Source organism: Labeo rohita, unplaced genomic scaffold, assembly GCF_022985175.1.
Source record: "Labeo rohita strain BAU-BD-2019 unplaced genomic scaffold, IGBB_LRoh.1.0 scaffold_274, whole genome shotgun sequence".
Lineage (NCBI taxonomy): Eukaryota > Metazoa > Chordata > Actinopteri > Cypriniformes > Cyprinidae > Labeo > Labeo rohita.
In genome coordinates, this window is record NW_026129034.1 from 66265 (window position 1) to 92345 (window position 26081).

General features: G+C 36.6%; 1 protein-coding gene across 1 annotated transcript in view; it reads left to right on the forward strand.

Moving 5' to 3' along the window:
• The window catches only part of itga1 (integrin, alpha 1), a 75060-nt gene extending 51538 nt beyond the window's left edge, over positions 1–23522 (forward strand). The window contains exons 14-30 of the mRNA XM_051102691.1: positions 1726–1986; positions 4031–4161; positions 4794–4957; positions 5039–5175; positions 8259–8369; positions 11136–11212; positions 11560–11686; positions 11812–11892; positions 11988–12064; positions 13065–13154; positions 13404–13506; positions 13767–13886; positions 13981–14085; positions 14173–14283; positions 14373–14468; positions 20776–20889; positions 20979–23522. Of these exons, the coding sequence (XP_050958648.1) occupies positions 1726–1986; positions 4031–4161; positions 4794–4957; positions 5039–5175; positions 8259–8369; positions 11136–11212; positions 11560–11686; positions 11812–11892; positions 11988–12064; positions 13065–13154; positions 13404–13506; positions 13767–13886; positions 13981–14085; positions 14173–14283; positions 14373–14468; positions 20776–20889; positions 20979–21053 (1980 nt within the window). The 3' untranslated portion in view covers positions 21054–23522. The remainder of the gene's footprint in view (positions 1–1725; positions 1987–4030; positions 4162–4793; positions 4958–5038; positions 5176–8258; positions 8370–11135; positions 11213–11559; positions 11687–11811; positions 11893–11987; positions 12065–13064; positions 13155–13403; positions 13507–13766; positions 13887–13980; positions 14086–14172; positions 14284–14372; positions 14469–20775; positions 20890–20978) is intronic.
• The last annotated feature ends 2559 nt before the right edge of the window (positions 23523–26081 follow it).

Sequence of the window (26081 nt, forward strand, 5' to 3'; positions counted from 1 at the left end):
CATACTGAAAACACGTGTAGGGGAGTGTATACCCCCATTCCACGCCAAGAGCATGTGGGAGCAGTAAATCTGGACCTGTCCTCAGGGAGTGTGTGTTGTGTTGGTGTTCAGCCTCAGATAAGTGCTCCCAGAGCAGGGGAACGGTTGGAATGAGAGCGCGGCTAGCAGCTTGGCATCATGGGAATGGAAATCTAATGAAATTGTAATATCTCCAGCAAAATACCAGCCTCTGTGGAGCACCTGCTCTCAGCAGCTTCCAAATATTGGCTTAGATGGAGCAATTTTCATCGGTTTTGAGGTTCTGTCCATTAGTCAGTGTTTCTTTGTGAAGAATTTGTGTTTACAAGGCAGTGCTGTATTGGATTCACATATTGTTCACGATTTTCAAGTCAAATCCCTTAACATTCTTCTTTCAATCTCTGGGCATAAATTAAACTCTAAAAACCTCTTAAAAACCTTTGACCTTTTTACAGTGCTTGCCAAGGAGATCTAACCAATGTTAAGGAGGTCTAATCAACAATGCTAAAATTTGCATGCCGAATTACAATTGGTATTTTTTCTTGTTTATTTGCATAATGATTTGTGATTTGTCTTTGCTTTCATGTTTAATATGGAAGCCTGTTTCCACCACTGAATACAAAATTAAATAAAACGTAATTGCTAGTTTACATATCGCAATTCTAAGTTTCTTTTTTTAAATCTCTAAAGTCTTTTTGGGGTTTTTCTTGCAATTGTGAGTTTATATCGCACAATACTGACTATAACTCACAACTGTGAGTTTATAACTTGTAAGTTTGACTTGATAGCTCTCAATTGCGAGTTTACATCTCGCAATTCTAAATTTTTTCTCACAACTGCAAGTTCATATCGCACAATACTAACTTTATAACTCGCAAATATGAGTTTATATCTTGCAGTTCTGAGAAAAAAGTCAGCTGTGAGAAAAAGTCAGAATTGTGAGTTTACATCTCGCAATTGCGAGTTTATATTGCACAATACTGACTTTACAACTCTCAACTGTGAGTTTATATCTCGCAGTTCTGAAAAAATAAGTCAGTTGCAAGAAAAAGTCAGAACTGCACAATATAAACTTGGAAAAGATCAGGATTGCACAATATAAACTCATAACTCTCAGAATTGTGAGTTTATATCTTGCAGTTCTAACGTTCTTTCTCAGAATTGCAAGTTTACATCTCACAATTCTGACTTTCTTCTCGCAATTCTGAGTTTATATCGCACAATACTGACTTTATAACTCGCTACTGTGAGTTTATATCTTACAGTTCTAAGAAAAAGAGTCAGTTGCGAGAAGAAGTCAGAATTGTGCAATATAAACTTGGAAAAATCAGGATTGTCGACAGGTTGTCGGTTTTCTCTTTGCTCTGCAATGTATTTTTCACCGTGTGAGAACATGATGTGTGGCATGAGAGCGCCATGGCTTGTCAGACGTAGCAACAGTAACTAATGGTGGTGGGTCTTTGCGAAGGATTAACTGAGAGTTTCACGTGAGGCGATAAAGTTGAACGCATGGGATGGAAACATTGCTTATTGACAAATGTTTTATGTGGTGTTGTGATTTTCTACATAACTATGGATGGAAGCATAGCTAATGACTGGCTGGGTTCAAACTTAAATTTTTTACCCATATCTTCAACCACTAGGCTGCAAGTCACACAGAGATCTGCAGTCTCAGGCATTTACATTGTGTCTGATTGTTATCCTCAGGATGGGCTGTTTGAGCATGAGATGACGCTGAAGCCGGTGAATCAGACCTGTTGTACGGCTCACTCCCAGAGCAACTGTAAGAGCGTGAGTAAGAACGAGCCCTGCGGCGCACGCTTCGGCACTGCCATCGCTGCCGTTCCTGACCTCAACCTGGATGGCTTCAGTGACATAGTGATCGGATCACCTCTGGAGAACGACCACAGGGGGGCGGTGTATATTTACCACGGCTTTCAAAAATCCATAAAGGAGAAGTATGTACAGGTAAAGAATCTTCTAAGAGGAGCATCAAGTGGTATTCAACATTTTTGAGGCCAAAGACCCTTTGGTGGGTAGTAAGGATCCCTGTATAAAACAGTTTCATTTTAACATGCAAACAGTAACATATTCATGTATTTGGTGTTTACAGTGTATTTGTGATACTTACACTGCAATCATGCACATGACATCATTCGTTCCCTCTTTTTACTAAATCATGTACACAACATAATTTGTTCCCTCCTTTTACTAAATCGTGTGCATAACATAATTCGTTACCTCATTTTACTAAATCGTGTGCATAACATAATTCATTACCTCGTTTTACTAAATTGTGTGCACAAAATAATAATTAGTTTCCTCGTTTTAGTAAATCATGCACACAAAATTATAATTTGTTCCCTCGTTTACTAAATTGTGCACGCAACATAATTTGTTCCTTCGTTTTACTAAATTCTTTGAATAAAAATTTGTTCCCTCTTTTTATTAAATCTTGCACACAACATCATTCGTTCCCTCATTTAACTAAATTGTGTGCAAGACGCAATTCATTCCCTCCTTTTACTAAATTGTCTGCACAACATAATTTGTTCCCTCATTTTACTAAATCATGTGCACAAAATTATAATTTGTTCCCTCGTTTACTAAATCGTGCACGCAACATAATTTGTTCCCTCGTTTTACTAAATTCTGTGAATAAAAATTTGTTCCCTGGTTTTACTAAACCGTGCACACATCATTCGTTCCCTCATTTAACTAAATTGTGTGCAAGACATAATTCGTTCCCTTGTTTAAATGGTGAGTGCAACATTGTACTAAATCATGTGCATAAATAATTTTTTTTGTCATTTTACTAAATCATGCACGATTTAGTAAAATGACGGAACAAATTTTTAAATTGTGCGCACAATTAAATTTTTTCTCTGTGGAGTTCTGTATTAATATAATAAATACTGCATTATGTTTTGCACACGATTTAGTAAAACGATTTAGTAAAATAAGTAAAACAAGGGAATTTAATTTAGTAAAATGCAAATTATGTTTTTTAGTAAAATGACGGAACAAATTATTAAATTGTGCATAAGTTCTGTATTAATATAATAAAATGCACACAGTATAGTAAAACAAGGGAACAAATTTTGTCGCGCACACAATTTAGTAAAATGAGGGAACAAATTATGTTATGCACGATTTAGTAAAATGAGGGAATTAATTATTTTTTTCTTGCCCATGATTTGGTGAAATGAGGAAATGAATTATGTTTTGCACATGATTTAATAAAATGAGGGAAGGAATGATATTGTGTGCACGATTTAGTAAAACGAGGGAATGAATTATGTCTTGCACGTGATTCAATAATACAAGGGATCAAATTATTATTTTCTTGCACACGATTTAGTAAAATGAGTGTACGATTTATGTCATGCACACGATTTAGTAAAACGAGGGAATTAATTTTGTCATCCACACAATTTAGTAAAATGACGGAACGAATTATGTTGTGCACACAATTTAGTAAAATTAATTAACGAATTATGTCGTGCACATGATTTAGTAAAACGAGGGTACAAATTATTATTTTGTGCACACAATTTAGTAAAACAATGAAACAAATTATGTAGTGCACGCGATTTAGTAAAACAAGGGAATTATTTAATATTTTGTGTGCACAATTAAATAAAACAAGGAAACGAATTACGTTGTCTCATTTAGTAAAATGAGGGAATTAATTATTATACTGTGTGAATGACATTTTAATTGAATCAATTCAAATGAACAAATTACATTGTGCGTACAACACAAGGGAACAAATTAATATGTCGTGCACACAATTTACTGTTTTTTCAGTGCTTGTCATGTGCGGAGCTCCATATATTAATGTAAACTTACAGATTAATAAGTTACCCTGCATTTTTGTTTAATGTATACTGTCATTTTAAAACTTAAAAAAAAAATTGTGTTGCTGCCCAGTTTAAGACCCTGCTCTACATTCACAAGAGCCTACAGGAATTAGCCATTTTATATAATATCTGCATATATCTGTGTTTAGCGCATTGCTGCTGGAGGTGACGGAGAGAGCATGAAGTTCTTCGGCCAGTCAATTCACGGCATCATGGATCTGAACGACGACGGCATCATTGACGTCACTATCGGAGGAATAGGAGGCGCCGCGCTTTTCTGGTGAACTTTCATTGAATTTATTCCACTCAATCTGTCCTGTAGTTCAACATTTTAAATTCCCACTAATGTCCGGGGCTAAAATAAAATCATGGGTATGTAACTTGAACCCACTACCCTCTGGACGTCCAGTTTCCTCGTTCCCACCCGCAGCAGCTGTCTCAAATTTGGACCTGAGCCTAAACATCCCACATCGCAGAGGTTTGTCCGTTAGGGGTTACGTCCCTCCGCTACGACCCATTTCTGCTGGCCTCTGAAACTGTGTGAGAGTGCCTCCAACCAAGAATAAACTCTTGGCAGCATTTCCTCTCTTAGACCCCCCTGTAGAGATCACAGATTCCAGAACGACCACAAAATGACCCCTAAATGCCGGGATCCTGCGACTCTATGGAGTCTAGTGACCTCTGCCATCTTCACTCCCCAAACTGCACCACCCAGCCTTTTAGGAGCTTTCAATTTGCCTGTAATTGACCACATATTGCGTTTTTGGAGACCATCTGAAATGTTTAGTTGGACTGAAATCAATATATGATCTACGAACCAGCTGTTGTTGCACAGAAAGAAACGAGACACCTATTAATCCTCCGAATGCAGGAACGTTTAAGTAAACATCTTGTTGAATTTATTTAATCCAGGTCTCGGGATGTCGCAGAGCTTCTTGCCGAGATGACCTTTGACCCTAGCAAGATCAATCTGCAGCAGACGTGTCAGGTTCAAGGGCGGACCACAGTATGTGTGAAGACCAAAGTGTGCTTCAAATATCGAATCAAGTCTGACAAAGAAACAAGCACAGAAACGGGTGAGGCACTGATGCAATTTCTTTATGTTTTGTCGATCAAATCTTTCTTTATCAGTTTTTTCAAATGGTGTTTTCCTCCAGTTATCAGGTACAGTTTGACTCTGGACTCACTGAGAGCGATTGCTAGAGGACGGTTTAATGAAACGGACAGCAGGAAACTGCTGAGGAACGAGTCGATCGTCAACGAGCTTTGCAGAGAGCACACCTTCTACACGTCGGCAAGTAAATCAGTCTTCTCATATGCAAGAGGGATTTTTAACTTATTTGTGTTCACTATATGGTGTTTGTATGGATATGCGTCACGGGCGTTTCCTCCGAGGAGGCAAGGGAGTGCCTTCTCGAAATATTTGAGAAAAATTTGTAGTAAAAAATAAAACAACGCCAGTATTACAAAATACAAAGTGTATAAACTACTTGTCCAACAGCGACACCAGCAGTTAAAGTTACAGCAGGAGTCCGCGTTTCTCTCGCCACCCCTGAGCCCATTGAGTGCTGTGGTGGGGGTAATTGAAAATGAATGGGGGAAAGTCAAATGAGAGGAGGCAATGCCTCCAGTGCGATATGATTGGATGTGGCTGGATATAATCGGCTGTGATTGGTTCCTGCGATAAATCCCGCCTATTGTGTGCGTTTCTGAAATAGTCAAAATGAACAATATAATGGTGTTAATGTGAAGACTAATTTTAAAAAGTAAATAAACAATTCACACACTTAGTCATAAACAGTTTATTACATCAAAATAAGACTTGAAATGGCTTGTAATAATATAAAATTGAATTTATACTTAGAATGTATACTTAACCATGAAAATGTGACAGGGACATGAATTTACATTCGATTAAAAAAAAAAAAAGATTAAATTTAGGGCTGTCAGCCAATTACAGGTTTTAATATTTTAATCTAATTAATTACATGATGATTAATCTAATTAATCGCAAAATAAAGTTGACTGAAAATACCCACAAAAGACTATTTAAAGCTGTTTTTGTATTAAATGAGAAAGCATCACATAAACATTTAGGCTGCAACGGCCTAACGTAAACTATGGAACACAAAAGAAGATAATTTAGGAAACATCTCAGTTTTTTTTGTTCATACAATGAAAGTCATTGGTAACCAAAACAGCTTTGTTACCAACAGTCTAAATAAGAAACTAAATCTGCCAGCAGGTGGCGGTAAATGTCTTTATGAGTCATTGATTCATTGATTCATTCATTCAAGTTGTTCAAACAGCTGATTCATTCAGGAATGAAGTAAACGGCTCTCTTTATGAATGGGCCTTTGAATCATTGATTCACATAATTTGTTCAAAACTCAGATTTATTCAGAAACTAATCAGAGTTTAGCTCGGAGACGTGCAACAATTCTGCTGTGGCTTCAAAGGTAATATGTTCTCTGCAAAACTGAGCAAAAACACGTAATATTGTGTTTAAAATATAACACAATATCAGACTTCTTATTTACTGTACTGTTGTATAAAATCACATTTTAGCGACAGCTCATACAGGAGCATTTTTGCCCCAATATCTTGAATTTTAGGGCATAACTGCATTGATGGAGTTGTTGCCCTGCATCATATTTGTCAACAGTCAACTATATGAAATATAAGATGATGTACAGGTCTGGGGGCGGGGCCAGCGCGTTAACTGCATTAAAATATTTTGATCGCGTTATTTGTTCATAATTATTTAATTAAGTTAAAGCATTAAACTGACAATTAAATGATTAATTAAATTATACGTTAAGTTAAGTTATGGATATAATTTAATGTGTTACATTGGATAAAAGTGTCTACCAAATCTATGAATGTAAAGTAGCAGCTTGTAATAGAGACTGTACACTCCCTCCCTGAGTGTGCAGATGGACTTCTTATAAAACCAGTCCCTCCTCTTCTCCGAAACCATTAACTGTATATCTTTCTTGCCTCTGATCTAGATTATGTTACGTTTAACATCTCTCAGTAGATAAAGAGCGTAAGACGAAGCATTTGAAACCAGAGGACTTGAGTTTAATAAAAGCCAGAGGTTCTCTGATCAAAGGCCTGAGGCCAGTAAGATCAGCCCAGCCTCCATTGAGAGACTGCAGCACGTCCTGCTTCACTGCATACTTGCCCTTTGAGATCTAGAGGAAGTATGCTGGCCGAGAGCAAACTGAGCAAAAGAAGTGACGCCCCCTTGTGTCAATAATGGACGGCTGCAGTAGTGCACAATCAATATGAGAAGATGACCTACATCTTCAAACCAATAACACAGTTGAAGTCAAAAGTTTACATACACCTTGCAGAATCTGCAATATGTTCACATAAAAGATACAAGAGAAGTGATCCCGTTCAAAAGTTTACATACACTTGATTCCTGATACTGGGTTGTTACCCGAATGATCCACAGCTGTGTTTTTTTGTTTAGTGATAGTTGTTCATGAGTCCCTTGTTTGTCCTGAACAGTTAAACTGAACCCTTTCTAGCAATGACTGTATGATTTTTAGATTCATCTTTTCACACTGAGGACAACTGAAGGACTCATATGCAACTATTACAGAAGGTTCAAACACTCACTGATGCTCCAGAAAGAAACACAATGCATCAAGAGCCGGGGGGTGAAAACTTTTGAACCGAATGAAGATGTGTACATTTTTCTTATTTGCTCATTTAGTGCTGCCCTTCAGAAGCTACAGAAGATATTTATATTCCAGAAGACAAAATAAGTTAAATTTATCCTCAGTCGACCAATTCAAAAAGTTTTCACCCCCGCTCTCAATGCGTCGTTTTTCCTTCTGGAGCATCAGTGAGTGTTTGAACCTTCTGTAATAGTTGCATATGAGTCCCTCAGTTGTCCTCAGCGTGAAAAGATGGATCTCAAAATCATACAGTCATTGTTATAAAAGGTTCAAATACACAAAAATGCTGGAAAACCAAATAATTTGTGGGACCTGAAGGATTTTTTCTGAAGAACAGCAGGCAGCTTAACTGTTCAGGACAAACTCACAAACAACTATCACTAAACAAAAAAACACAGCTGTGGATTAAACACCTTTTATGTGAAATATCTTATTCAGGTCAGTACTAAATAAACAATAACATGTATTTTGTATGATCCCTCTTATTTTGGTAAAATATTTAACATTTTGCAGATTCTGCAAGGTGTTTGTAAACTTTTGACTTCAACTGTATATAGTCGATAATGGAGGCTGCAAGGGACAGAATGAATCTGATATTATTTCTGTAGCTTTTCAGTTTGTTTATGAGTTGCCAGACAGACGTTAAGCTGAAAAAATTTGCAACATCCTTTATTATCCCCCACAGGATAAACTGGATTTCAGAGACCCCATTATGGTCACGCTGGAATTCGGTTTAGCGGATGAAGACTCGGGTCCAGTTCTAGACGGGGAATTACCGACGTCACTCAACAAGACTGTAAGATCTCATTCTCTTCTTCTATCAGAGCCGAAAGTTTATACGTGTGGGTCATCGGGTGTAATGTTCACTGCTCCAGTAACTGCTGCAGTGCCTGCTACAGTAATAACGCTCATTAAATGAGAAGTGAATGTGGGTGGCAGCTGTAAGTTAGGCTAATGAAGTCTCTCTAATTTTACAAGTGCTGGGAGACTTTCTACATGTTGAACTGCTCTCGCTCACGCAGTTACAATGAGATTTTAATTAGATGAAACAGGGATGGGCTGGCGTAAGAAATGTCAAGACTTTTCCTAATGGGCCAGTCGAGTAGTTGACCAAATGTATTTTTTTAATTAGGATTTTCATTTTGACTTTATTCATTTAAATGTACGTTTTTATTTAACATAAACATGTAAAACATGCTTACTTTTTATACCTTTATTTTCAGATATAATGTAGAACAAAATAAATATACGTAACATGACAACCGTAATTTTTCTTTTACAAGATATGCTAAATTTTTTTGTACTGAAAAGTGAAGTATAATCATTTGAACCTAAACCATTTTGAAGTATTTTGTTGTGGGATTTGATAACTTATGCATTGGATTCTTTGTAAAAATAACATTTGAGATAAATACAGAAATATTCAAATATTTCTTATGAAATCTTTCAAAAATATCACATATAATATAAAGACAACTTGCTGTTTACAAATTAAATTATATTTTTAAAATGTATAACAACATTTAAGATGAATATAGAAATACTCAAATATTTTTAACAGAATATTTTAAAAATATCAAACATGATACTATAAAGACAACACATTGTTTACAAATTACATAATATTTTTATGATGTATAATAACATTTCAGATGAATATAGAAATACTCAAATATTTTTCACAAAATATTTCAAAAATATCAAACATGATATTATAAAGACAACATGTTGTTTACAAATTAAAATATATTTTTAAAATGTATAATAACATTTCAGATGAATATAGAAATACTCAAATATTTTTCACAAAATATTTCAAAAATATCAAACATGATATTATAAAGACAACATGTTGTTTACAAATTAAAATATATTTTTAAAATGTATAATAACATTTCAGATGAATATAGAAATACACAAATATTTTTCACAAAATATTTAAAAATAGCAAATATGACATTATTAAGACGAAATGTTATTAAAAAATTAAATAATATTTTTGAAATGTATAATAACATTTGAAATGAATATAGAAATACTCAGATATTTTTCACCAATTATTTAAAATATATCACACATGATATTATAAAGATGATATGTTGTTTACCAATTAAATAATATTTTTAAAATGTATAATAACGGTTCAGATGAATATACAATTCTCAAATGTTTTTCACAAAATATTTAAAAAAATATCACTCATGATGTTATAAAGACTATGTTGTTTACAAATGAAATAATATTTTTAAAAATGTATAATAACATTTGAGACAAATATAAAAATACTCATGTTTTTTTTCCCAACATATTTTGAAAATATCAAACATGACATTATAAAGATGACATGTTGTTTGCAAATTAAATAATGTATTTAAAATATATAATAATATTTGAGTTTAATGTAGAAATACTCAAATATTTTTCACAAAACATTTTAAATATATCAAATACAATATTATAAAGACAACACATTGTTTACAAATTAAATAATATTTTTTAAATTTATAATAACATGAGATGAATATAGAAATACTCATATTTTCCACGAAATATTTCAAAAATTACAAACATGATATTGTGAAGACGACCTGTTTTTTACAAACTAAATATGATTTTTTAAATGTATAATATTTGAGTTTAATGTACCAATACTAAATTATTTTCACAAAATATTTCCAAAATACCAAGCATGATATCATGATGTTGTTTACAAATTAACTACCTTTTAAAATAAATATGTCAGATAAAAAGAAATATTTCTTATAATAATTTCTCAAAAATATAGTGCTAAATAAAACAAAATTATTATTAACCTCATGAATTCTGACTAGTTTATAGAAAGCAGAAACCAGTTTTGTGAATTCAAATGATCTAGTGTGACAGCTTTTTTTTCATCCAGAGACCATTGATTCTCTTTGCGTCCTAACTAATTCACAATACAGCAGGTAGTATTTGCATTATATGCACGGATGAATTCTGTTGCATCACTGAATCATTATTTTCTTGTTTATCACTGTAAAGCTGTTTTGAAACAATCTGTATTGTACAAAGTGTTACAGAAACAAAGGGACAAAAATAAGTGATACATAAATTATACACTTCAGGATGTGATAGGCTGGAATGAGTCCTGTTTTTACTCCCAGTCCATCCAGAACTGGAGGTTTCTTATATAAGGTTCACACACACACATATACAGCTTTGCAAACTCATGAGATAAGGCTATCTGGAGGAAGAGTGTGTTTTCCTGGAGACATCACAGAGTAGTATTTGCTTGTGATACTCCCAAGATCTGTTGTTGTTGTCCTTTAAAGTGCTCGAGCAGGGAAACAATTCCTGACACAAATATTTGTGGGAAAAATTTGGCTTAACGCTTGTTGCAATTAAATGACATGGTTGGGAAAGGGTGTAAAACAAAAGCTGATAATGTACAGCAGGCAGGAAAATGTTTCCGACCAACATTTTTGGCAAACAAGATGCCTTCGAAGTTTGTTTTTATGGCCATTCAGGCACGTCAGAATAAATCCTCCTTACATTACATTTTTGTGTATTTTTATTCATATAGATTGCATTAGTAGACTGCGGGAATGAGGACAAGTGTGTCGCTAATCTACACCTTAAAGCTGCTGCAAACATCTCAAGGTATTATTAGTAGCTTTTAATATGAGATAAGTTAAATTGTCCTATTTGTCTTTCTGCTTATTTCTTTGATATTATTATGTATGCAAAATGACAGTTCAAATAATTATGATGTCTTACTGGCTCTGTGACTCATATGGTGAATGATTCCTTGTTTATTCGTTGTAATTTCCTGTTGTCTGCTGCCCCCTTCTGTTGACTTTTGAGAGAATAAATATTTCCTCTTAGGTTCAGCAAGTTCAGCAAGTTGTTCTGACAAAGTCATCAGTCCAGATTTGTGATAACAGCAGCAAACAAGAACACTACATGTGAACTGACTTTGTCCATCTCTTATTGCTGTATTTCTATAGTCTTCTCATAAAAAGCAACCAGGAGAAATTCTATGTCAACATCGACATCCACAACAGCAGAGACAATGCCTACAATACTAAGGTTACACTGAGCCACACGGAAAATATCAACTATGTGAAAGTGGAGGTAGGTTTTGTCATCTGTATGTGGCTATAAAAACATTTAGATGTAACAAATCAGTGGAAGTCATTTAAATTAAAGTACAAATACAAATATTAAAGCAGTTAATATCTGTTGTCACTTTTTTGCAGCCCAAAGATAAGGACTGTGAGACGAATCATACCAGAATAGTATGTGCGGTTGGATATCCTTTCCTTAAATCTAATAAAAAGGTGAGATTTGCCTTTTGCTGTTAAATGAACGTAATAGAGTAATGTGCATTATCATATCTTATTCTGTTTACACTCGTATCACGTCAATCCAACAGGAAAGCTTTAGAATCCAGTTTGAGCCTAATCCCGCTCATATTCGGAAGGACATTGTGATCAATGTTAATGCAACCACGTAAGAATTACATCTGTGACTATTCACTAATTCAATCCACTTTTTTACTGTACTTGATTTGATTAAATATAGAATAGTATGGACACTGGCTTCCACCACTAAATAAAAATTTTAAAAAAAGGTAATCGCGATTTTTATCAAACAATTCTGACTTTATCTCACAATTGCGAGTTCACATCTAACTTTTTTCTCAGAATTGTGTGCAGTAAACTCACAATTGGGAGTTAAAAAGTTATAATTGTGAGATCTTGCAATTGCAAGAAGTAAACTCAGAATTGTGAGATATAAGCTTTATATCATGCAGTTCTGACTTTATAACTCACTACTGAGAGTTTATATCTTGTATACTAAAAAAAATCAGAATTTATAGTTTATATCATACAGTTCTGACTTTATATCTCACTATTGTGAGTTTGTATCTTTCAGTTCTGTGTAACTCACTATTTTGAGATTATACTGTATCTTGCAATTCTAAAAAAAAAAAAAAGTCGGAATTAAGTTTACATCTTTATAACTCACTGTTGTGAGTTTATATCTTGCAATTCTGAATGTATAACTCATTATTGTGTTTATATTTTGCAATACTAAAAAAGTCAGAAGTGTGAGTTTATATCATGCAGTTCTGATTTTATAACTCACTATTGTGAGTTTATACTGTATCTTGCAATTCTAAAAAAAAAAAGAAGTTGGAATTAAGTTTACATTGTGCGGTTTTGTCTTTATAACTCACTATTGTGAGTTTATATCTTACAATACTAAAAAAGTCAGAAGTGTAAGTTTATATAATGCAATACTGACTTTATAACTCACTATTGTGAGTTTATATTTAGCAATTCTAAAAAAAAGTCAGAATTGTGAGTTTATGTCAGTGTAAACTCACAACTGCAAGAAAAAAAGTAAGATAAAAAGTCGCAAGTACCTTATTATTCAGTGGCAGAAACAAGCTTCCACGGAATAGGTATACAGTATTTTGATGTGAAATTTAATATTTTGACTGCAGTGATAGCGAGGAGTCAAATTCAGCACTGAATGACAACTTTGTGAGCATCGTCATCCCTGTGAAGCACGAAGCCAACCTGAGATTTACAGCGTAAGTGGCTTTTAAACCAACCAGTCAGCTTTGCCAAAACAAGCAGCTGAGCAGAACTAAGAAATAAAAATAAATAAATTAATTGGTGGATGAGATTAATTCAGTTTGTTTTACTGAATTTGACATTATAGACATTTTATTTTGTAATATATCTATTATAATTGATTATAGATTTAACAAATATAAAGTCATTTGCACTATTTGCATGGTGAAATTTAGTATAATTACATGTTTTTATCCAAAAAACAGGCATACAAAGGATCACCACCTCATCTTTAAAGATAAGGAGTCGATACCCAGTGTTTTTAACCACACTAGTGTAATCGGCGACGAGGTGAAAATCAGCTACACGGTAAGACTCAACCTGGAGTTTGAATCACTTCTTTCAGGGCATCATGTGAAGAAAATGAGGAACTTTTGACTTCTCTAAGGAGAACTGTGTTTGTGTCATGGTAAAAACGGCTAAAATAAGATACTGCGTGGCCGAGGAGTCATCTTGTAGTCAAATGGAGATTGTCTTTGGGTGTAATTATGATTCAGATTCACTTAAACTGGTTTGAGTGTGAATGTTCTGTTGATCCATTCTGATTGATTTCCCTTTGCTTTCAACAGATCCTGAGAGAGAGAGATCCTGACATGCCAAGTCCTCCGCTGCTGCTCTATATAATGTTCCCGTATCAAACGCCTGTTAAAAACTTTCTGCTGTACTTGACAGATGTCTCCCTCACAGCGGTAGGTGCTTTGATTCCTCAAAGCTATTTGTGGCACTGACTACAGTGCATGACCAGCTCAGAAATATCTCAACTACCTCATTTCATTCTTACAGGGCATCAGCTGTAATGCCAGCAAACTGATTAACCCTTTAGGCATCAAGCCTGAAAAGCCTTATACAGTGAATTCTAAAAAAGAGACCTTGAGCCCTTTTCTTTTGGTGAGTGAGCGTTGCTTTTCTCACAAACACGTGAAATGGATATCTGATGGTACTGTAAGTGTTTATCTCTTTTTTTCTGTCTGTCAGAGTTGCCAAGAAAAAGAAAATCCCTGCGTGTCATTTAGCTGCTCCATCCCACCTGGAGACTTCACGCAGATCAACACCACTTTCAGAGTATGGCGACCCACCTTCATCAAAGTACGTCCTTCAGCTTCTCACTTACTTTCAAAGTCCTGCTGCGTGTGATCTGTCAGTATGCTGTAGTAATAGTGATAATTCCTCTATAGGGAGAATTTTCCAACATTCACATGACTGTCAACGCCAGGCTGGAGATCAAGGAGTCGGAACTGTTTATATTAAACGATAATGTCAGGACCAGAGAGGTATGAAAATGAAACCAGCCCCGGATTCTGCACTAATGTCAAGCATTTCAAACAACCTTAATGTTCGCTAAAGCGGTTATATCCGCGGGTCGGGTGGGTTGGGTAATAAAAAATGGATTCTGATTATTTGCGGGTGGATGAGATAAATCAATAATGACGCAAATATTAACTACATTTTCTAAAATGTTAACTGTTTTAAATACTTTTTTCATCAGGCAAACAATTCCATTTGTATGTGTGTGTGTGTGTGTGTGTGTGTGTGTCTGTTCGCCTGTTTGAAAAGTTGTGAAAGAAAAGATGAAATTCCAGATAAAGTTTGAAGGGAGTTACGCCTGTGTTAATGCTTCTGAGTAGGGTAATATGCAGTGGTGTAGTGCAGAACCTGCGTATAGCCATTTCTTTATCAGTCGGCTTTGCGTATACCCACTTCTAAATCCCTTCTGATGTGCATCATTCAGTAGTGTCCTGCATTACCCAGAATCATGATTTTAGAGTATGCATTGGCCACCATTTCTAATTAAATCGTCTGTAAATAAATGCAAATATTCACTTAAATCACCCAGTAAAGATGGTAAGGACCATGGCGCCGGCTTCCTTGGAAATATGTTTGATGAATGCACCTGATGCACCCGCTCCGTCCACGCCAGCACCAGATTTGACTAACTTTTTATTTATATTGCAAACAGTAATCGCTCTGCAGTAAAGCCATTCAAAACAATTCAAATTTTGCTGATGATATTCTTTTGTTTTATGTTTGCAACAATTACGAGTAATACGTTACGTCATTATAGTCTATCAAACAGTGCCATCTCAAGGACTAAAAGTGAATTGCATGTATTTAGTCATCATATATTTATATATTTTTGCGCACAAAAAAATATACTTACACTATTACACACCTCGGGTCTCTAGCGACCCAATACACTTTTTACAAAAAATTAATCAGAAAACAGACATTCTTTTATATTTTATTAATTTTTCTTGTTTTATTGTGCAGAGAGTGGAGAGGGGAGAGCGGGCACGAAAGTACAATTTTTCAGAAAAACATCATTTAAAAAGACAAAGTTGTAGACCAAGATATATTTTTGCTGTGGCCTGTAACTCAGAAGTGTGGTCTATTAATACCAGGTGGTATTTTGGAAAAATGTAGAAAGACTTTAGTATAATTTCAGTTTAAACATAAGTTGCACATTGTTACTTTCGACCCTGTTGGTTGGGATGAAAGTAACACACAGGTGGGTCAAAAGTAACACAACAATACAAGCTAGATTTTTTGTGTTACTCTTTTTTTTTTGTTTTATTAAATATACTATGACATTGTTAATATGTAACTGCAAACATACTTTGTCCTTAATCTATGCAAAAATGATTGCAAAAAAATGTGTACAAACCTGAATTTGCTTAAATTATTTATTCAACTTATAAAACATTTTTTAACAGAATTAACTGTATGAAAATTAAATTAAATTAGCAAAATGTAAATTTTCAGCACAGTAGGCCTGTTCATGTGTCCATCCAGTGGTTTGTATGCATAAATTCAAAATGTGCATAAAAACATCTGGAAACATTGCAAATTCATAGGTGGAGGTGCAAAAGCTAAGGTATGGCTAAAACCTAAAAATGAATAAGGTAAATGCGATGTAGCAACAGTCCTGAGACTGATGTTCCTGACAGAAACGCCCTCTCATGATTATGTGGCTGAATCAGACCTCACTCTTGGCATATTCTTTTGTTATAATACAACAAAACATTTATAATAAATGTTTTAATAAATGATGCAACACACAGAAAGTCACCAAATTAGCATGCTGCGGGACAAAAGAAACACTTGTTGTCGCTGTTGGGGGACAAAAGTAGCAAGTCTTACTTTCGTCCCGACAGGAACTCCTGATATTTAAATCCAATTTACTTCTATACTGAAAAACTATTACAGCACTAAATAACCTAACTAATTTGAAAAAAAATAATGTACTTATCATATTCGAAAACTGCTTTCCAGACCTAACCGTGGGAAACAATGACGAAATCAAATATGGTCAGGGCTCTGAGAAAATAGTTTTGTTATTTTCGTCCCGCGTTCCTTTCGTCCCCACTCTCCCCTGATAGACTGAGGAATACTAAGAAGTCTGATGTCGAACTTTAAAAAATGAAGGAGGGAGAGGGTAGAAAATGACGTCCCAGGTCGCTAAAGACCTGAGATATGCTTTTAAGTATTAAAAGCTCACATTCAGATCTGCCGCCATCCATCCAATTAAACCAAGTCCCGCCTACATCCTTTTCTGTTTTAATAATCTATTTGACTCGGATACTACATTTGCTATTGTGACTTCTAAGAGTCTCTCTAAGTAAAGGCCCTGATGAAGCATCTTTAATGAAAAAGGGTAAATATTTACAATTTATATGTATTTTGTCAGATTGTACATCTGCTTTTGAATGGACATATTTTTAAAGGAGAAAGATTTACCTTGCCTCAGAATGGTTACATACAACTGGCTAAATACTCATTAACACCATAACGATAACCTCATACACACCAACACCTGAAAACATTTCTTTATTATAAGCATATGCTACAGTTGTGTCATCTATCTCAAGCTCCTTGAAGCATGTCGTATTTGTATTCCACCTAAATGACTTAGTAGTCTGAAACACATCCAAACAATCCAAAATCCAAAGCAAAAGATTTGTCCTCACCTTCAGATTGAGAGCGCTATCAACTGCTCAGAAATTCTCGGCGGTGTCTGAGCCAAACTCAGTCAGGTCCAGCTCTTCAGGCTTGAGTGAGTAAGTGTTCAAGTTCAAATTGTAGGTTAAAACGCATCACCATATGAAATGGCTTTGCTTTAATAAATTCATAATAATCAATTAACATAACAGCAAGAAGTCGGCACCTCTCTGATACAGGCTTCACAATTTACAATCTTTCTGAGTTGCAACGTTTTCCCCTTAGCACAAAAACATCCTTATTTGTACTTCTAAATCGAGTTGAACATACCCCACCCCCCACCCTGTTTTGCAGAAAGCTCTTGTTGACAAGCATAAGATGCATATATATATATATATATATATATATGCTGTGCAACACCTTTGTTGCATCAACAACTTTTAATAGCAAAGTGAGAAATACATCTATTTTGGTTGCATCTGCAACACCTCTTAATAGCAAAGTGAGAAATACGTGTTCGGTTTTCAGACTGCGCTGAGGCTTTTGCAAGTTTGAAGCATCAGTCTCATCTGTCAAAACTTGTAGAATACAATCTCAGTAAAATCATTTGTTTTAAAATTTTCATTAGTCTATCATTTATCTCTCTCGCTGTCTAATTAATCGTATCATCTCCTTTGCCTTAGAGAAAATCTCATCTTGGTCCTGTTTTGTCCTTCCTTCTCCATTTCTTCTTCTTTCTTGGCAGCTTGTCTTGCTTCCTCTGCAAACCTTGTACAATTACTGTAAATCACTCATGGTTCTTTGTTCAGGATTCCTGTTAATAGGGATTGGTTAGGAGAGTGCACCTCATTTATTGGATCTATTGGATTGGATACAGCAAGCAGGATTGATTAGGATTGACTGTCAATGTTTTTGTCATTTATCAGTTGGAAAATTGATTCTAACTATATTGTTTCTTTGTGCCATTATTGTTATAGTTGTAGAATGGTTTTTAAAACTGTGTCGTTACAATAACCGTTCTTGGTGTGAACAGACCGCAAATGTAGCAAAATGGCTTAAATTTCTTACAGCACCTTTAAGGAGCCATTCATATGTCACATTTTTTGAGCACTCAAGTTCGTTACTTCAAATGTAGATGCGCGTTATGTGCACTCATGCATCATGCACGTGAGCTTATCTGACCGAGAGACGGAAAGCAGAGTCCTACACGGGTCCTGTTTGGTAAACCAGCAGCCGCAATAGCCTGGTTAACAGAACCCGCTATCCGACAGCAGCACTAATTCTATACCTGACCCTTTTGACATAAAGACCGCGACCTGAACTGCACCCGCATTAAAACTAGGCTACTGCATCAGTTAACATGATTTATTTTCTTACGTAACACAAGCAATCAAACCAAAATAGGCCATCTAAGTTGGAGCTTTGAAGAAAAATAGGCAAGCAGCGTAACAGAAAAAAAAAGAGAACGCTCATCCTTACTCTAAATAATAAAAACTTTTCCTACATCTTGTGAACAATCTGCCAGGCTGAAAAAATATGCATAAAATACACGCTTATAATTCTTTAAAAAATGAAAAGAACATATTAAAACATGCCATTTACTGTTAAATGCCATTGTCTCTTCTTGAACTCTGCAGTGTATACGAGGTCGTTGGTCCTTTATAGAAGCATTACAAATAAAACTTATAAAATATATAGCTAGGCTACAGAAAGCGAGCAAGACGTACTCCCTAAGCGGTCATTCACTTCAGCAGCAGCGGGAATGGCTATAATGCACAACACTGTTAATCGAATGTTACGGTTCCGCCATAATTATTGAATTTCTTTAGTCTCAGTTATGATTTATGTGCTTATGTTTGCGGGAAAGTGAGCAAAACATGACAGTTATAGTATCATGATAATGGTTAAATAAGATAAAAGACATCCAGGCCTAATATAAACAAATTATACTTATTTTCGAATTAAATATCAATACACATTTATTATTCAGTCTAGTGCTTTTAAATATAATGTAAGCACAACTTGTGTAGATTTATGGAGCGAAAAGGCAGGACTGCTTCATTTTTACTTTTATTTGTATACTTTTACCATCTAATCAATCTCAGCATGCTTTAATTTGGTCACTAGACATTTGCATCAAATCTTTTTTGTGCTCTGGAAGCGATCTGTTAAACTGCTAAACTTTAATTACTAAAACTAAAACTGAAACTAAACTATATAAAAACTAAATAGAAATGTGTTCAAGAAATAAAAACTAAACTAAAACTAACAAAATTATTAATGAAACTAATAAAAACTAAACTAGATTTTATTGCAAATTTGAAAAATAAAATAAAATAAAACAAATGTAAAAATCCAAAACTATAATAACCTACACTGTTTCACTCTGAAATATGTCACATTACATAGGTCAACCATAACTTCTAAGCAGAGCATGGACACTAATTATGAGATGTTGTGAAATAAAAAATCAAAATGGCAAGATCCACTAGAGGTTTGCTTTTCTTACATTTCAACTAACATTGCATTTTTCTAGTTGTAAAGGTTAAAAACAGGGGTGCCCAAACTCGGCCCTGGTCCTTGGTTTAGCTCCAACTTGCCTCAACACACCTGCCAGGGAGTTTCTAGTATGCCTAGTAAGAGCTTGATTAGCTGGTTCAGGTGTGCAGTATGTTATCGTCTTTAGTGTGAACAGACGGTCAAAGTAGCAAAATGGCTTAAATCTCTTACAGCACCTTTAGGCAGCCATTCACATTTTGCATCATTTGCACACTCAATTTGTTATTTCAAATATAGACACGCATCATACGCACTCAGAATAGAAGTGGTGTGGTTGCAACGCTGCGGTAAAATTTTTTCTAGGCACATCTATGCAGCAGTGAGATTAAAACATCTCAACTTTTCAGAACTCTGTGAGCGCGCCGCAGATCATGTGACAAGTACCCTAGCACTTGAAAAAAGGAGAAAGCGGAGTTTTCAAATATTTTGTCAACGTCTTTAGTGTGATCAGACCTCCAATTTAGCAAAATGGCTTAAATCTGTTACAGCCCCTTAAAGGGGCCATTCACATGTTGTGTCTTTTGAACACTCAATTCGTTATTTCAAATGTAGATGCGCGTCATGTGAACTCATAATAGAAGCGACACGTTTCATCCTTTCCTGTTCCTAGCACTTTGGAAAGAAGGAGAAAGTGGTGCAGCTGGATTTTTCAATTATGTTACTGCCCCTGGTGTGAACAGACCTCCAATTAAGAAAAATTACTTAAATCTGTTACATCATCTTTAAGGGGTCATTCACATGTGCGTCTTTTGCACACTCAGTTCATTACTTCAAATGTAGACACATGGCAAGCAGGCTCATAATAGAAGCAATGTGCTTATTTTTTCTAAACACATCTACGAAGCAGCGAGATGAAAACATCTCAGTTTTTCAGAGTGCTACAAGTGCGCCACAAGTCATGTGACAAGTACCAACCAATCAGCTTCAACCATTCCTCTACCTAGTGCTTTGGAAAGAAGGAGAAAGCGGTGTGGCTGGAGTTTTCCACACGTTTTTAGAAGCAACATGTGAACGGCCCCTAAATCAGCACTTGTACTGCATTTTAGCTTTTGAATAGTGACTAGTGTTACATCTTTATTGCAGGTAAAGATTCAAGTCACCAAAGACATACGAAGTGGAATCCCACTATGGATTATTATCCTTAGTATTCTTATAGGACTTTTAATACTGGCACTTGTCATCTTTGCTTTATGGAAGGTAAGCATGACTACTTTGCTTATGTTTCTCTGCATGTGCATTGCTGACTATCAATTACGACAATTGATTATGTTGACTATGTTCTCCAGGCTGGATTCTTCAAGAGAAAGTCGGTTGAGGACATGAAGGAAGATATGAAGGAAGATATGAAGGACGCTAATTGAAGCCTGTGGATCTGTAGCCTCCATCCCTCAGGTCAACTCATACTTCACCGCTAGCCAAGATCATGGAGATCACAAAGCAGAAGCATCACCAGGAACATTCAGAAATATGAAGATCAGAGTCATGTACGACATCTGGGTTCACAACTAGTGTCTAGTAGAGCATACCAAAGAGAACCCAGCGCTTTGCTTGACACTTTGATTTATCTTCATATTGCTCACTGCAAAATTCGACTGAATGTGAACTCAAGCAAACCTCTAAGACGCCAGAAGATTGGTGGATATTTTGCCAAACCACGATAGTCAAGCTTGAATGGCAAAGCACCAAAGATTCATCTTGACTGAACTCGACATCCCACCAGCCACCCTTGGACCTCTATCTGTAATCCTTCTACAACATTCATCATCAGCATTGCCAGGAACAGGAACCTGTCCTGGCAACGTCCCGTAATCACAACCATACACTCTTATTGGCAACAGATTGAAATATGGAGGTCTGCTCCAATAACTCACTTTTAGAGCTTGTTTTGATGAAGCACTGTACAGTAATGTTTTTCAGTTCGAAGCGTTTGTTTCGATTAGTGTTATGGGCTATTGGCACATTCCTTTTTTTGTTCACAAAGCGGTTTTTGGCACTGACGTTTTTCACGCTTTTTGTCTTCAAGAATGAAGAGGAAAAGGTCTGTACTGTAAATGTAAAGCTTTAAAGTGTATATAAAGTTATGTTTGCAATATCACATTAATGATAAATTAATGGCTTTATCAGATTTATTACATCAACTGTACTCGGTGCGATAACCTGTCTTGTTTTCTGAGGTAGAAAGCCTTCCCGCAATATTTCTCAGGTATTCCAAATGGGTTGAAGTGAATGTCTTGAATCATAAAATTGGACTGCCATTGACTTTCTTGTTCGATTTTTGCCATATGTAAATATCAGGAAAACAATTACTTGACTGAAACAGAAATGTTAAGGCTTAAGTGTGTAATATGCACCACTCTAGCACCAAACTAAATCATGACTGTTTTCAAACAGGATTGCCAAACGCTCTCCTATTGGTTGATTGCCCCGTCCTAAACTCACACTATTGGCTGAGTCAGTGGTGCTGTTGTCGGGCAGATCAAACAAACAGAGAAATGTTTTGAGATCACCTCAAAGACAGAGTGTTTATACTTTTAAGGGGATTCACCAACAAGTTTGACTCTTAATATTAATCTGGAGTAGAAGAAAGTGTTTTAACAATAGAAAAATGTTATGAACCCTTAATGGAAGCACTTTCTCCGAAACAACAGAAATATCACACACAGAGTGCACAAATGCACCACTATACATATACATGAGACTAAATTACAGATATTGCAAAGTGTGCAATCAAACATACAGTATGAGTATGAGTGCCTTAATTGTGATGCTCTGGGTCTTTGAATGGGAAGAAGAATCTTTCTTTGCCTTTTTATGTCACTTAAGCATTAATTTATTTAATAATGCTTTAAGGCAATGATTTCTGGTTCTGGTTCCACAGTTGTTGTTTTTTTCAGTGGTTTTTCTTTCTTAGACCACTTTTTCCTTCCCCTTTCTCCTTATTTTTGCATAAAAACCTAAAAGGCAGTGTTAAAAAAGGTGAAACTGACTTTGCAAGATTTTGCATAGGACGAAGCACCACAATTTACATGTTAAAGTCAAGTTTCCATTGACCGGCATCAGTTTCAACATATGTGGTTTTTGATGTTCCTCTCTTTGCCAGAAATGCTATTTGTGGCATGCTAGAACTTCAGCTTGACTCTCAAGTGTGAATATTGAAGCTATTAAGCTGATAATGATCAGTCTCAGTTCTGATTTATATGAGTGCTAAATATAATTCCAAATATAATTTAATTTTAATTAAATGGGTGGTTTAATAGGACCCTCATTCATTGGTAAAAAAGATAAATTGAGTGATTTTTTTTCCCTTTTCTTTCTTTTTTTGGAAAACAAGAAAAGAGTGCATGCAATGATGTGAACAGTGCAGGAAGTTTCAGAAAAAGGGCTTTCTTTCATTTTCATGTGGTACTGCCTTATGATGTGTAGTATACGTGTATAAATGTCATTTCAATAAAAGCTACTTTTTTTTTGTTTGAGTTAGCATAAGTTCACAGACTCATATTTGGCACTGTAACGGTAACATCCACTGTTATACTTTTTTTTTTGTACATTTAATGAGATGCCAACCTTGATTCTACTGTATAAAATATCACAATCAACTGCATTCATGTTTCAAACACTTGTTTAAAAATAAGTTGGTGAAAACTCAGATGGGACCGTTGGTCTTGAGCACCTGTCAGATACTCTGCTGTGAAGTTTATATGTAATGCACTGGTTTGTCATATTGTACATACTTTTCAGCACGGATTTAAAATACCTTGCACATATTGTCAAAAAAACGTGCGCAGAAAAAAAAATAAATGCTTATTTTGTAATTTAGACACTTTAGGAGACATATTTGTGTGGGTGTTTTTATTTATACAGTACTGATGTATTGCAGGAAATGAGCATACTCACAATTACAACAAATATTGTTTATTTTTGCTCCACCAAGGTAAACAGTTAAAAATGAAGCCAAAGCAGAAAACTTTGAACATCTCTGAGCAAACACAGATGTTTTCCTTACTTTAATAAATTAGTGCAATTGACCGAATCCTATTAAAGAATAATTCAATGACTCACTCATAAAGACAGTTACCTGTCGCCAACTACTAGTGTAACGATACATTCGATGACTGGAACTAATTGTTGTGGAATGGTCCAATTTTAACGCACATGAACGCCACCACAAAGTCATTATTACGAGTGGGAAACTTAAAAGTTTCTTTAAGCCCAGAGTTTTTGAGTTGGGGGCAGTCAGTGAGAAAACATGTGGGATGCAGCCAAAGACTATAGATGCAGCGTCTGTATTGATGGTAAATTTATTGAAATGAATAAAATTATTATTATTTTTTTTTTTGTCATGTACAATAAAACTATATAAGTTACATATACAAATGATTTTATTATTGTACAATTACCATAGAATATATGATTCACATTACATCACCTTCATAAATTATATAAAAGCGAAAACATGATGCACATTCTTTATTTATCATTTTGTAGATGTAGAATTTTTAAAAACGTTGAATTTGATGTAGAAAAGTTAAATGGCTATCTTGTTCCGACCAAAGTGACTTCCCAGCTAGCAATTTTTGGTTCCAAGAATGTTAGTTTCTGTGTTATTTTGTTAAGGTTTGTTTTTTGTTAGCTAGGAAAGTTTTCTTAACTGTAATAGAACATTAGTAATAACGTTAGAAATAGAACTATAGTTTTTGGTGTGTAGAACGTTTGTAACAGGACCCGTTGGAAGCATGAACAGATCCAAGTGCGAGCTTTATTGTGCAGATCGTAGTCAAGACAGGCAAGGTCAATCTCCAACAAACAGTGATATGTAGGGCAAGACAAAAGCGTAATCCAATTAAATAGGCAGAAGGTCAAAATCCAAGAGAGCAGTCCAAAAGTAACAAATAAACAAGGCAATGGAACAAGGCAAAACTATGGCAATGAAACAGGGCAAAAACTATGACTATGGAACAAAACAATAACCATGGCAAATACAAACAAGGCAATGAAAACAGGGAAAACGCTTGGTAGAGTCCGCACAGGCAAAACAATACTTTGCAACCTCCTGTTTGGCATGGCCCTCCTTAAATGGCTGCCAAACAGGAAGTTACCAAATAAGCAGCAGAGGGAGCGGTAACAGAGAGTCCATGAGCCATGGCTCCCTCTGCTGGCGTGGCGTTACAACGTTATTTTAACATTATTATAATGTTCCCAGAATGTTTTCACGGCATCAACGCCTCCCGCACTCCAGCGAGCGCCCCGTCTGAGTGCACGGTTGTGCCGCGGTTTCTCCCTGGGCGGACCGGGATTTCAAAAGAGTGAATTTCTCGCGGCTGTCGAGGACATCTTCCCGGTATGTCTCTCCGGCCGTGCGCTTCCGGGTGCGGTAGTTTCCTCGCCTCTTTGGACGGACATGATCGCTGTCTCACGTGCCTGGGCCGAGAGCACGCTGAGGCAGCGTTCACGGATGGTACGCGCGTTCATTGCGAACGTATGTCCATGGCTGCGTTAAAGTCCTGCCGCTCATTCATGAGTAGGCACCCCTTGTTGTCTTCCCGCGGTAAGTCGTTGAGCCGTCAAGGTTTTTCGGCTGCCGCGGTGAGGCACTTGGGGGACATTCAGGTGACTGTGCAGAATGTTCCGTCGGCCCCCAAAGCCCTGCGGACTTCTGCGTCACCGCGCAGTCCCGTTGAGCTGCCAGAGCAGTATACCTCCCCGTACAGCGGGCTGGGTATCTCCTTTTGCGCTCCCCAGGAGGTCGAGATGTCTGCTGCAGCATCAGAGGGAGAGTCTGACGATGAGGCTGACGACTCGGCGGGTCGGTACCCCTCTGCGGTTGCCGCCCCGTCTGAGACAGATGGCTATGCTCCTCCGAGCCGCCAAGGAGATTGGTCTGGACGTGCCCAAAACACCTCCGGCCGATCCCTCTAGGCTGGATGATTGGTTTCTGGGGAGGGCTCCCACGGCACCGCCGCACTCTCCCCCCGTGCCTTTCTTCCCGGAGGTGCATGAGGAGCTGGTGAGGACTTGGCGAGCCCCGCACTCTTCTCGTCCACGTCCCAGCTCCTCTCCCCTCGCCTCTCTCGACGGCGGTGCAGCCCGGGGTTATGGGGCGGTCCCTCAGGTCGAGCGCGCTGTCGCGGTGCATCTATGCCCGCCCGGCGTTGCCACCTGGCGGGATCGGCCCCATCTCCCCTCCAGGGCGTGTGAGTTCTCGTCCGCTCTCGCGGGCCGGACTTACCACGCCGCTGGACAGGCTGCCACCGCCTTGCACGCTATGGCCACCTTACAGGTGTACCAGGCCAAGGTGTTGAAACACCTGCACGAGAGGGGTTCTGACCAGGGTGCAATGGAGGAACTCCGCGCCGCCACCGACTTCGCCCTCCGGGCTACGAAGGTGACGG